Genomic DNA, 13513 nt, shown 5'->3' with positions numbered 1-13513 from the left:
TATCCGTTGATTGCTTAACATCTCACATCAGGCGTAAAGTTTTCGTTAGTTTTGTGTGGTACATACGATGTGATGTACCAGTAATATTGAGTTTTTGTACCCAAGCGACATCATAATAATATATGAATTATTTTACATTTTTATCAGGAAGAAGAATAACTGACGTGAAAGATGTCACAATAGGAAGAGTTTGTGGTAAAAGAAACCGAGTGGAGAAAAAAAGGTAATAAATGGGCAGTAGGCCCCAGATACAATAAATACAAAAGAGGAAGACAATTTAGAAGGTGGATTGTCTAGATTAAGGAAACAGCAGGAGGAAGATGGAAGATAGTTGCACTGTGCAGACAGAAATGATGGGCAAAGGCCTCCTGCAAGAATATTTAAACAACTATATCGAGATTGGGTAAAGTTCAAAATTGGGATATCGTTATTAGAAGTTAAAAGTGTATTTATTTTTAAAATTTATTTATGGCATTGTTCCACGAAAGATTCGAAATTTCAACCCAATATGTATATGTGTTATGTTTTTAACGCGAAGCGATGCTGGAAATAGACAGTGTATAGTTATATATAGTTATAGTTTCAGAGTAAAATAAACTTTGGTACCTGTAACCCTCGTAACGTCGAATAGTTTGGCTTGAAGGTATCTGCTAGGTGGAGTCCCTTTAGCCAGAAATAAGCTGCCTCGATCTGCTGATGTTAGCAAACACACATTCACGAGGATCTGTAAAGAAAATAGCGAAAAATTACTGGTGGAGAGAGAACGCTTTTCTTTATATGATAATTATGAAAACATATGAATTCTTTTTAATAAATACACTCACTTTATAAGACATTTATTAAAAATACTCTAAAACTATGGCGCTCCAGTTACCCTAAGCGAAACGCGCCTGGTAAAAAAATTCGTATATTATTCAGTAATTTTCCAACTATGAGATATTATTGTAATTAAAGTTAACAAAGCTTTTTATACTGAAAATTAAAAAGAAAACTTCTAAGAGTTTTCCCAGCTTACAAAGGGGAGCCAAATAAATTTTCCAAGTAATTCGCAATGAAAATAAGTATCAATTAATTTTGTTGGCGCTCGCCTTGTTTTTGTGCCGTTGGGTAAACGTTATTGCTTTTGAAACTTCGTCAAAATATTTTAATAAGATTATTTTTCCAGGTATTTGCTTCAGGTGTTTCCTTTAGTTGGCATTTTTTGTGTTTTAGAAGTCCATTATGGATTTTTGGTCCGTACTAAGTACATACTAATAATTAAATGTAAGTGTGTTGCCAACTTGTGTATCTAAGTTATTGAACTGAACAATGGATTATTAATCCAAACTCATAAATTTGAAGTTATGGATTGTTAATAACAAACTCTTCATATTGAATATTTTTTCTTCATTTCTTGTCGACGCTCGGATTTATGCTTACGAGGATTTATTGATAAACTTTTGCAGATAACAAATTTTAGACGTCGATCGAAACGCGTCAACTGTCAAATTCATAGCATAATTATACCCTTTTTTTTAATTATTATATATTATTTGATAATAAATAAATAATTATGAAATGTTTCGCATACATTTAGTGATATTTTCTAATCGTTACTTAAACATTAATTTCTTACAAGCAAGAAGCGTACAAAGATAAGAAAAAATCAATTATTCAACCCTTTAACTTCTTAGTACTTAGGTAAGACGTCAGTCTCGGTCATATTTGGTAAAGTTTCTGTATGATTATTATAATTATTACAATGAAGATGATAAAACAATTTTAATACATAACATAAGATTTAAAAAACAAAGATAAAGAAATAAAAATAATTAAATAAAAGGCCCAATTTGTTTTATACATACTTAGTGAACTAATAGAGTTCACATGACATAATATTCACTATAGTTATCTCAATACAATCAGTAAATGGATCACGTCTGAGAATATAACAATAGTCCAATATTAATTCAGCTGAGTGTCCATTACGCAAATTATAATTTACCTTGTCTAGTTCGAAAATCTTATTGAAAGTTAAACGTAAGATCGGAATAAAACGCTTTGAAAACGCCGTAACGGTTTTGCGATGATAAAACTTGAATTGGGATTTTTAAGTTTCAGGCTAATAATAACAAAAGTATTATTATAAGTCAGGGTCAGGGTAAGAATATAGTCAATTTACTTTGGGAATATGTTTTTCTTTTATTGATTTTTCATATATGTCACTAATGTTTACAATACCAAGGATAATAAAATCACTTCTGCTGCACAGTTTCACAACGCTTCTCGTACAGTTACGTTTCTCTTCAAAAATTTTGCGACAAGTTATCATTTATATTTCTGGCTTTTTAAATCACATACGGTGTAAACTCCAAGTAACTTCCTTGATTTAACGACGAACTCCCTAGAGCATCGAAATCAATTGGCTTTGGTTGGTTTAGCTTATCTTCCATATAATGATATACTCTCATACATAGCATTATACCCACTCTTAATAACGACAACAAAGTTGTTTTGTTGCTTTATTATTCTAGCCCGCCAAACTAACTGTCGGCATGCATACGAACTTTCTAAGAAATTCTTTCTTTTTTTTTACAAATCGGGATGCAAGAGTAGACTGTTGCTGACCATAACTAATAAGCAGGAGTCATGAATTATCTATACGTTTTTCTTCTCTCCATTTAACGTCTACTTCCCTAACGTCCCTTTACTGTCGTTATAAAGAGTTTACACTGATTTATAGTTTTTAAGAATTCTGTTAATATTAGTAAGTAGTATATTAATATAAAACATCGATTATTTTCCCGTTAAAGATTGTGTAATAATTTATTGCAGTTTTGTGTTTCTAGCTTTTATTTTGTTTCCCGTAGACAAAACTTTTTATATAATATATACAATATATAACAATAAATTCGTATTACGTGCGTGCAACTACTTTTTAAAAATAACAAACTCGCGTTATATCAGAATCCAACTGACTTGTCTCTTATTCTAGACTTAATAAAGCTTAGAAGCCTGTGTTATTAGATTTTCATTTCTTTGAAGTGTGCTTTGAATTTAAGTAAAGAAATGTCGATGTATTACTATGTAAATTTATAAGGCAATAACCCCATCGGATTCTTCTAAGACTCTATACGAAATTAAAATATAACCGATCAATGTCTATACAAACGCCTTTTTATTATAAATCAGAACTTAAATTTGGATTTTCATAGTTCGTATATTATTTTTTAAACGCTGAAGAAATTCAAACCAAGTTTTTTTCAATTAAATTGATTCCAGAGATTACTATCTCTTGCGGTACTCCGCAATACCGATTATTGTGTTATTTAAAACAATTCTCAATTGTTTCAGTACATTTAAAATGTTGGTTTTATCATTTTCTATTCGCACACTTTACTCACACACGGACATTATTTATTTATATTTTTTTCATTTTACGGGAGGCAAATGGGCAAAAGGCTCACCTGATATTAATAGACACCGCTGCCCATTGACACTCGCACTACCAGAAGGCTCGCAAGCGCACTGCCGGCCTTTTAAGAATTGGTTCGGAAATACTGTGGACAGCTGGTTCCACATAGTGGTGGTGCGAGGCAGAATATGCCTTAAGAAACGCTCAGTTGTGGAACAACGGACGTCAAGGTGATACGGATGGTATTTTGTATTCCAACTTGACGTCCAATGATGAAACTTAGCTGCAGGTATTAGTATGAACAACTCCTCTGAACACTCCCCAAGGTAAATGCGGTAGAAGATGCAGAGAGATCCCACATCTCTACGCAACGCCAAAGGATCAAGTCGCTCGGAAAGTGGCTGGTCGTCAACGATTCGAATCGTTCTCCGTTGCATACGGTCAAGCGAAAGGAGCCAGTATTGGGGTGCTCCCACCGATAGGTGAGAACAGAACTTCATGTGGGGCCGAATTTGCGCTTTATAGAGTTGCGGCAAGCGGAGGACCGGGGTGAAGTACCGTCTTGCCTCGCTGAGCATACCGAGCTTCTGAGAGGCTAACTTAGCATTTCCTTTCAAATGACCGCGAAACTGAACGTCATTCGAAATGTCAACGCCTAGTATCCAGATGCTAGCTGAGGCTTTAAGGAGAGTGTCATCCGGTACTCATTGACAACTGCCCGAAAAATACCAGCCCAGCCAGTTAAGAGCATCCAGATTTCTGTCGTCATCATAACAATGAATGTTGTATGGTCTTGTTGTTAACATAGCTTTTACACATTAAGAAAACACTTTTTAAACGGATTGAAGCTATGTATTATTATTATAAACTTATATAAATAATACATAGCTTCAGTCTTAGCTTAGTCGATACCAACTCCGGGGAAATAAATACAGATAACACAACTTTCTCAACAGCTGTGATACTTTTGACATTCAACACCTTCAATTTCAGTCACCGTGACCACGCACGTTGTAAAGCACGCGAAACGTCGGAAAAAATATGAAATTCAAAATTATGTAAATAAATATAATAATATAACATAGCTTCAATCAGTTTAAAAAGTGTTTTCTTAACAATAATTCTTAGCATAACATAAACAGGATCGGGGATAGGACACACCTTGTGGGACCCCAACATTCAAGGGTTTAATGTCGGACCATGCTCCGTCGTTAACGACCCTGATCAGAGCATCAGTCATCATCATCAGTGACAAAGGTGGAAATCCTGTTGCATAATTTCTCGGAAAGCATATTGGCTGGAGGCTTTGAAAGTAGTGCTCTGTGCCACACCCGATCTAAGGCTTTCGCTGTATCGAAACTAACCGCCAGCCAGTCAAGTCAATGCCAGAGGGCTCGCGAGTGCGTTGCCGGCCTTATAAGAATATGTACGCTCTTTCTTGAAGGACCCTAAGTCGAATTGGTTCGAAAATACTTCAGCTGGATCCACATAGCGGTAGTGCGCGGCAAAAATTGCCTTGAAAAACGCTCAGTCGTGGAACGTCGGACGTCGAGGTGATACGGGTGGAATTTTGTATTCTGCCTCGACGTCCGATGATGAAACTCAGCTGCAGGTATTAAAGATTAACTGATAATCGCTAATCAGCTAACCTCAGGAGATGGCCATTAATAATGGATTCCATTATTTTGGAGAACAAGGTTATAACTATTAGGCGATAGTTGGCAGGATCAGAGCGATCGCCATTTTTAGAGATCGGATGTATCGTGGCGGTCTTCAAGCACTTCGAGACAGTGCTGAGTAGTCAGTATACATGAGTCACCTACAATTAAAATGTTACTTACATTCACAGAACGCATTATTAAAGTGGATAAGAGGATATAAATTAATTGTATTAATATAACCTAATTTAATAATGTATAAGCTAATAAAGCGAGTCAACCTGCAGTCAAACTGCGTAAGCAGTTTTGCGGGGCATGGTTTAAACGAAAGTGTAACATTTTATGAATCCATATATCGCATAAATACATACATTAATTATAATTATATTCAAATAATACCTTATGACAGAGTACATCAATGTCCAATTCATTTGCGACATCCTTGATAAGGTCCATGAAAAGATCAGCCTCATCGAGCTGTCTTTGAGCTGAGCTGCTAGGCGACCGTGATCTCTGAAAGCAAATACATTATGTAAAAATATCAGCAGAACACAGCTTTGTTCACTTAGTACGTTCAATTCTCACCACTGATGACATCGAGGGACTTTAATTATAAACAAACGAAATGTTATTTTGGCTCTACATTATGAAATAGCTCAATGTGTATATATCACTACAAGTACGTGGGGACCAATGTTAGTCCATGCGTTGTACTCGTGAACGGGTGCTACTTGAACATGAATCAATGCTGATGATGCGTTTTTGTAAGTGAGTGGCTCTATTTCACCATGCCTATTGTTGTTTGTTTTTCTGATTTATTTATTTTATTTTAGATATGATAACATGGTTGCAAGTCCTTATAAAAGTTTTCATTTGAATATAATTTCCAAAATAAAATATCAATTTATAATGGCAAATTGTTTGTTGACAAAACCTCGAACAATAAATGTCGCATTACGCTTTATTGCGGGATTTCTTTTTGTAGGTATTCAAATATTAGGCTTCCTTTTTATAACACGAGGGTAACACGTGACACGCGAGAGATTAAATTAATCCACTCGTTTACTGTATTGATATAAACATCTGCCGTGTTATTTGTTGCTCTTATCTTTTTTCGGATCTTTAAATTTGGTGATAAAAAGGGATATTTAAGTTGAGAGAAGGGTTCATAACTCCTTAGCGATCCAGACACATTTCTGCTTATGTCCCAAATATTTCCACTTCGACCAAGGGTCCTTCAATGGAATCTTAAAAGACAACACAAACAAGCGTTTAGGTATTGTAAGTGACCATTGGTCGGCGGTAACATTTCACATTAAGTGAGATGTCACCTGTTCTATGTATATGCAAAGAATTTCATTTACTACTTTTTATCGTAGAAGTTTTCATGTATACAGAAAAACCTATTACATTTCATAGATTGGGAATTTGTGTTTTTACGATGTATTTAAGAAACATTAAAAAATATACATCTATTAAATCATTGAATACTCGTAAAAGCTGTTCTAAGCCCGCACGCCTCATTAGTAGGCGGTAAAGAAAACATTTTCCATTTGTATAACTTTGAAAACCTACGCAGTCTCTGTTGAAACTAACGGTGTGTACTTTTGATGAAAATATTATAAGCTTAGGAAAAGCAATATTTATGAATTTTCTATTTCAGTCATATATATTTTCATTTCAAAATTAATATATAATTATTGGTATTAATAAAACTGAAATATTTAGTTGCTATAGATGAAAATAAAAATACTGTTTTAGCCTAAAAGCAACCATATTTCGCGTTGAAAAACTATTTTTCTGTTTCAAGCAGTGACCTTGACATGGCGTTTTCGTAATTAACGGATTGTTGATTTAAAAACTCCACTTGGCTAAGTGGAATAAAAAAAATCGTTTAATACATTCATTTTAATGACTTCAACATCTACGAGTTAACATAAATTATTTTTATTTACATTAACATTAGAATTAACATAAATTAATTTAGCTGGTAAAAATGCTAAGGTTATATAAAATATTTATTTCTTATAGTTAAGTGGGTTCCAGTAAATTAGCTGCTTATGCAGGTTGCATGTGGTTTAAGCGCACAACTTGAAAATTTTAATATAAAGATTCCTGGTTTTAGTACCTTGTGAAATATTATTTATTTTGGCTTAGAAACACGGCTATAGATTTGTCCTGCCCAGAAAGCAAATATACTGTTATGATATGTTATTATTAATTAGTAGGTTTTATTACTCTAATAATATTAACCTTGCAATTCATTATTTTCTATGAGATAAGATGGTGACACCTGTTCCGGTCATTGTTTTTGAATTTTCTTGTGACCTGGTAATACATAATACCAAAATTTTCATTTATTTCCACTATTTCAGATACAAGTCTTGATAAGGTATTGGGTTTAAGGCGATATTTTTATTCGTATTCATAACAAAGAAACGAGTAGAGATATTAATAGTTGAATAGTAGATTTGTCTTATATTCTATTAGTTAGCCGTTCAGTTATTAATCCAATTTAGTTCGATTCAGTGATCCGTAAGGATTAGTATCCTACTAAACTAGCGAATCAACCGTAGCACAAATACTTTTTCCTTATATTATAATATAACCGCGTATTCATTTATACGTAGAGATGTTGGCCCATTCCGAATTATAACGCGGCGAGAAATACGTGCCTTAAAGAGCTTGTGGTGAACTGACAAATGAGCATAATTGTTGCCGTACGATTGAGTATGTACTAAATGTTACAGTTTGCGTAAAACATTTTCAATGAAAATACTTTTACACGTAGTAATTAGGAGCGCTGTAAGATATATAATACTAATAGTATGTTACTGTGATAAGATCTACTAATATTTTACGCAGAAATGGGAGTTTGGTTTAACTCAATTGGGCGATTCACACTATTCGCAACTAAATTGAATCGGGAAATATTTTTAAAACACTGAAATATATTGAAACGTGCCTATATATGCAATATTATACCTGCTGTATGTTCATGAAAAAGTCTGAAAAGAAAGCGGCCATTTAGCAAATATATGCCTAGAGAAGTTTGTCTCTTTAAAGTTAGCAGATCTTAAAGGAGTATAAGAAATTCCAATTGACGATACGTTCTAGAAAGGACAAAATTGTACGGCCCTTGGCAAATAACTCTGCTCCATTTCTCACTTCCTTTCACGTGCCTTTATGTGAAATTAGATGGTAATCCCCTGTGTGCCTAGTTAATCCATAGTGACCGGTCTAATATGTGTACGTCGCTATGTGCTTTACTTTCTACCAAAGCTTTTTATAGATTTCAAGAAGTTCATAGTTGTATTTATCCTATTTGTAAAAGTCAGCTGTAACGATTTTGAAATGGTATTAATACAGTTGAAATGAAAATATAATAAATGAGTAAATATATTTTATAATAGTCTTTTATAATTATCATAATCTTTTTCAGTATGCTGTTAATAAGTTAGTTTCAATATTGCGTTTTATTTTGCCTAAATGTTGCTTGCTTTTATGTGTTTTTCATTACATTTTTATTATGTAATTTCTGTTCTCATATAATCGTGTGTCTGCGATGCGCCTGTGTCTAAAGTGCCATCCATATTGTTCTAGAACCTATAAGTAAATATAAAAGATGATCTCGTAGGCCGGATCTCGAGTCAAAACGTTATCGAAAAAGATTTATTTAATTTGCAATGGCAAAACATATATTTTTAATTTTTTACACTAGACCAGTGTTTCTGAACGTTGGGCTCTATCATCACAGGGGCAATTTGTTGTTTTTTAATAATTATTTGGAATTTTAGTTTTTTATTATATGTTTTAAAATCTACTTACCGTGTTTCATAATACCTGTCATTTAGACATAACATTTATTACTAAAAAAACACACACACAGAAACACATAATCATCAAAACAAACAATCCAAAAATAAAACTAAATCAAAAAAGAATAGTAATAGAGAGATAACAATTTTTTTAAAGGAAAAGGTTTAATTGTGTAATGCGTGTATGCAGTTGTTGCAATTGGCTCTGGCTCAGTATTATGCTGAGCAGCAGAGTTGTTCCACAGCGCTGGTCATTCTGCCAGAGACCACAGCAGCTAGTTTGCGCCTCAGTTGCAAAAAATAAATAAGGATCTAATACTCAGTAGAAACAAATAATAATAATAATAGTTAAAGTTAGCAGTGTAAGCAATGAAGAAAAAACAAGTGAAAAATGTAAATAAAATTAAACTAAAAATATGAATAATTGTTAAGAAGTAGGTAAATAAATATTTTTGGGCGGATTAAAAATTACGTGAGATTTTTGTTGAGTAAGTAAATGTTTTTTTTTTATAATTGCGACGAAAATTTGATTTTAGTTGAAGATTTTTCAACGGAGGAGGGATATTAGTCCATTTAAGCTACTTAAGTGAGCAATTCCATTTTAGATATTAAAAATTTTAGAATGGCTAAGGTCGGGAGGAGATCATGGCACAAAAGAGTTTGGAAAACACTGCACTAGACAATTCATAGAGTACCATTCAATTAAAAACATTCAATTAAACAGTTCATGAAATACGCTATTAAAATCCAATTTCGTTCTTATTTTAAAAAGGAATTAAATCCTACTTTATTTAATTACAGTGTAAAGTTAGTACATGGTAGGTATTTGTGAATTAGTACCCATGTCGAAATTTGCAATGCAAGTAAACCAATGAAAAAAACATATAAAGTATATGATCCTTAACAACAGCCCGATACCAAAAGAATATTAATTTTCAATCGAATAATATTCAGGTCACGTCGAAAAAACTGGTCAGGAACGTGTCTGGATTGCGATAGTCCTAAAGTAATGTTACATAACCCAAAGTTTTTTTGGGATTATATTATGAGCTTGCTTACAAAAGTTAATGAGAAAGTTATATTTTTTTGCCTTTAAAAACCGTTGGTACTACAGCCTTTTAGGTCTGGGCCTCAGATTTCTGTATCTGTTTCGTGATCATTTCTTTTTTCCTATATGCATGGAGGTGATCGGCCTTCTGTGGTCGATACATGTTATCTTTTTGGGTCTAAGGCATGCCGGTTTCCACACGATATCTTCCTTCACCGTTCGCGCGAATTTTTAATGCGTGCATAGAAAGTCCATTTCCAAGTGAAGCTGTGCAACAGCTGCTATTCGAACCTACGACTTCAGGGATGAGAGTCGCACATTGAAGCCCTGTCATTGGCTAACATTGCTCTTTGTTTGTTTTTCCTTTTCTATTATATTTACAACCCGCAATACACGTTGTGCACAAAATAATGCTGGAATTGTGTTATCCATAAGGTCGCAAAGGGAGTTTAATCAAGTGAAAATGCGATGTCGCTGATATGTATTTGTCAAAGTAAATTTAGTAAAATATAAAAACAAAACCATTTCTATTATCAAAATCTCATTTTATGGTTTATAGTTATTATATTATTTCTACACGCTTACTCTGTGTATATTAATAATAATATATCAAGTAAAATTAACTACTTCTTATACCTCTTTCTATATATATATTTGACGTAGTAACTAAAAACCTTTTTTTGAGTTACTTATATGAATCGCGTGCATAATATCGATAATATTTACAACCATTCCATATTCAAAAATCCTTACAACGATATTTTTATATCCAATACCTGAGGTAACAAAACATTATTCTTTAACTGAATAACATACCTCTGAATAGATTTCGTTTTCACTCTATTTTCATCTAAAAATACAGATAGAAGAAAATATTTTTTAGCATTTATAAAAGATTGTGTACTATTAAAAATATCGTACTAAATGAATAAAATCGGCTCAATATGAAACGTTCCAGTTTAATCCAATTAGAGCAGTATTTACACGGAGCTGAGAAAATAAAATGTCAATTAGTAAGTGTAGAATGTTGAATATATTATTAGGAAGTTAAATTAAAAAAAACACATTTTGTGATCGTAAATACAAAATGTATGATATTTGTAATGATATGTTACTTTTTATGTAAAAGATGATTGACATTTTCTATACAATTGAAGTACCATAAATCGAATGGGACTGAATTTCTCATTTGTTTAATGTGTAACATAATACAATATTTTCCTTAAATATTACAATATCGGAACCCAGTGAATGTGGTTTCATTAATTTAAGTGTTGGTACATGAAAAATACAGATTGTCTTTGTATTTTATTTCCGCTTAGCTTCGGGTTATTTCCTCGGAGAATTATGACCCAACTGTATATATATTATTGAGGTTGTCCGTGTTTTTTATTTAAATAAATATATCCTATTTGGTCTCTGTTAAAATACTATATCAGTAATCCTAGTACTCCCTGTGGATACGAAGATACATATCCTGCGATTAAATGGCAAAAGGGCATTGTAGGAGTTAAAAATATACTCCTATTCTCTGTTTATATACGAAGTCAGTAGCAGTCGTTATTAAGACATATTATTTATTTATTTATTAACACTTCGTTACATTACAATATTAAAAATTGAACATAATTAATGATATTACTGACTTTAAAACTGATGGAGGAGCTTCACGTATAATGTATTAATTGTTTGTAATAAAAGCCTCGGCCTGTTTAAAAAGCTTGTTTCGATTTGATCGAAGTTGTCAGTAAATTGTACGCTATTCATGCTGAATTGTAAAGTTTAATGCTAGATGTGGCATGTTGGCCTAGTGGCCTCAGCGTGCGAATTTCTTCCTAGAGGTCGTAGGTTCGGTCCTCGCCTGTACACTGAGAAGGTAAAATCGTGAGGAAACCGACTTGCCTTACACCCAAAAAGTCGGCTTGTGTCAGGCACAAGAGGCTGCGCGATTGACTATTAGATTGATTAATAATCATGAAAAAGATACAAAAACCTAAGGTTGTACAAAGGTTGTAGCATCACTGGCTTGTTTAATTTCTTTATATATTAATGTTAATAAAAAACACGGGAAACCTCAATAACAGTAATATATATATATAGTTGAGTTATAATTCTCCGAAGAAATTACGCGAAGCTAAGTAGAAATAAAATACAAAGACAATCTATCTTCTTGAAGTACCAACACTTAAATAAATGGAAGCACATTCGCCGGCTTCCGGTATTGTAATATTTAAGGTGAATATCGTATTATGTTTCTAAATAATAAAAGGCTTTTTCAGTTTAGACTTTTTTCGAGTCTCATTTCTGAATCGTACGGAAACCAATTATTTGCATTTTACAAACTTTATGTATTAAAAGATATACATAATACAGAAGAAATATGATATAAAAATATTTGGTTTATGTCGTAGAGTGATATAGACACGCGAACTATGATTCCCGTATGTAAAATTCCATAACACGGGAATCAGATTTATCAGTTTTCATTCAATATTTAAACACATCATTGCTACGTCACAGGCATTTGCCTGGCGGTTGAAAGTTGATCTGCACATTTAGCTCTGCGGTTAGGCAATTGCCAGCTCAGGCATGGTTTCTACTGGCTTTATAAATCATATATGGTATTAGCTAACATTCCATACTTTAAAATATTAATCTCTCTTTTTATCACTGACAAGAATAAACACTGTTCTTGAGTAGGTACAAATTATTCTACGTTAAATGTTGAATAATTTAATAATTTCTCTCTTTGTTTCATAAAATTAAGCATGCTGAATGGTGACGCCTAGGGTATAGGTTCGATTCCTGGTCGGAGCGCAAATTATATTAAAACTGGCTGCCCCCGCGAACTTCGTTTCTCCTTGATGTGGTTTTAGTTAGCCTTAATACCGTGACACGAAAGAATAATTTCGCTGTATTATCGTCACTATAATTTGAATTTGATTTACACTTCGGTCTAAGTAACACGTGGTTCGCTATGCTAACACAAAAAATTAAAAAAGTAGAAATAATAGAATTTCACGGTATTTCGTTTACTACAAAATAAATTTAATTTATACTTTAGCCTCAATAACACGTGGGAATCATGATATTGAATTTTAGCTTATATGACACGTTTGTCGGTTTACCATAGCAGTGCCTTGATTACTTACTCAATCCAGTGGAAAAGTATCGACATCTGTTAGAATCTTTTGGAGTCAACAGTTAATTGTGACTGTCAATCAATTATAGATAAATAATTTGCAATAAAGTAAAATTGCGACTATAATTAAAGATCTAAGCTATACTATCTCTTAAGTTGGACCAGACTGCTCACGGTGTGCCAATTTAATTTAAAATCGGTTAAGTAGTTTAGAAGTCCATCGCGGACAACATTGTGACAGGAGATTTATATATATTAAGATTTGTCATATGTTCTTGGTCTCGTGAGTGCCTAACCAACCCTACGGTAATCAGCATCTGTCATACGTACCAACTGACTGTTGCTGGCATTAATTACGAAGAAATTTTTCTAAAAAAAATTATTTAAAAAAATATATTTTCATGTATGTCAAGAATATTGTATGTAGTTTGCTATCCAAGGTCCTTGGATTGT

At 32.9% G+C, this 13513-nt stretch overlaps 1 protein-coding gene across 2 annotated transcripts in view; it reads right to left on the bottom strand.

Moving 5' to 3' along the window:
* The window catches only part of LOC123720128 (cGMP-specific 3',5'-cyclic phosphodiesterase-like), a 42965-nt gene that overhangs the window by 16038 nt on the left and 13414 nt on the right, over nucleotides 1-13513 (bottom strand). For both annotated transcript variants that reach the window (XM_045676626.1, XM_045676625.1), the window contains exons 3-4: nucleotides 5452-5565; nucleotides 607-724 (exon numbers count right to left, since the gene is read on the bottom strand). In XM_045676626.1, coding sequence (XP_045532582.1) covers nucleotides 607-724; nucleotides 5452-5565 — 232 coding nt within the window. The remainder of the gene's footprint in view (nucleotides 1-606; nucleotides 725-5451; nucleotides 5566-13513) is intronic.

This window comes from Pieris brassicae, chromosome 2 (genome assembly GCF_905147105.1).
Source record: "Pieris brassicae chromosome 2, ilPieBrab1.1, whole genome shotgun sequence".
Classification (NCBI taxonomy): domain Eukaryota; kingdom Metazoa; phylum Arthropoda; class Insecta; order Lepidoptera; family Pieridae; genus Pieris; species Pieris brassicae.
This window is presented reverse-complemented; position numbering and strand designations above follow the sequence as displayed.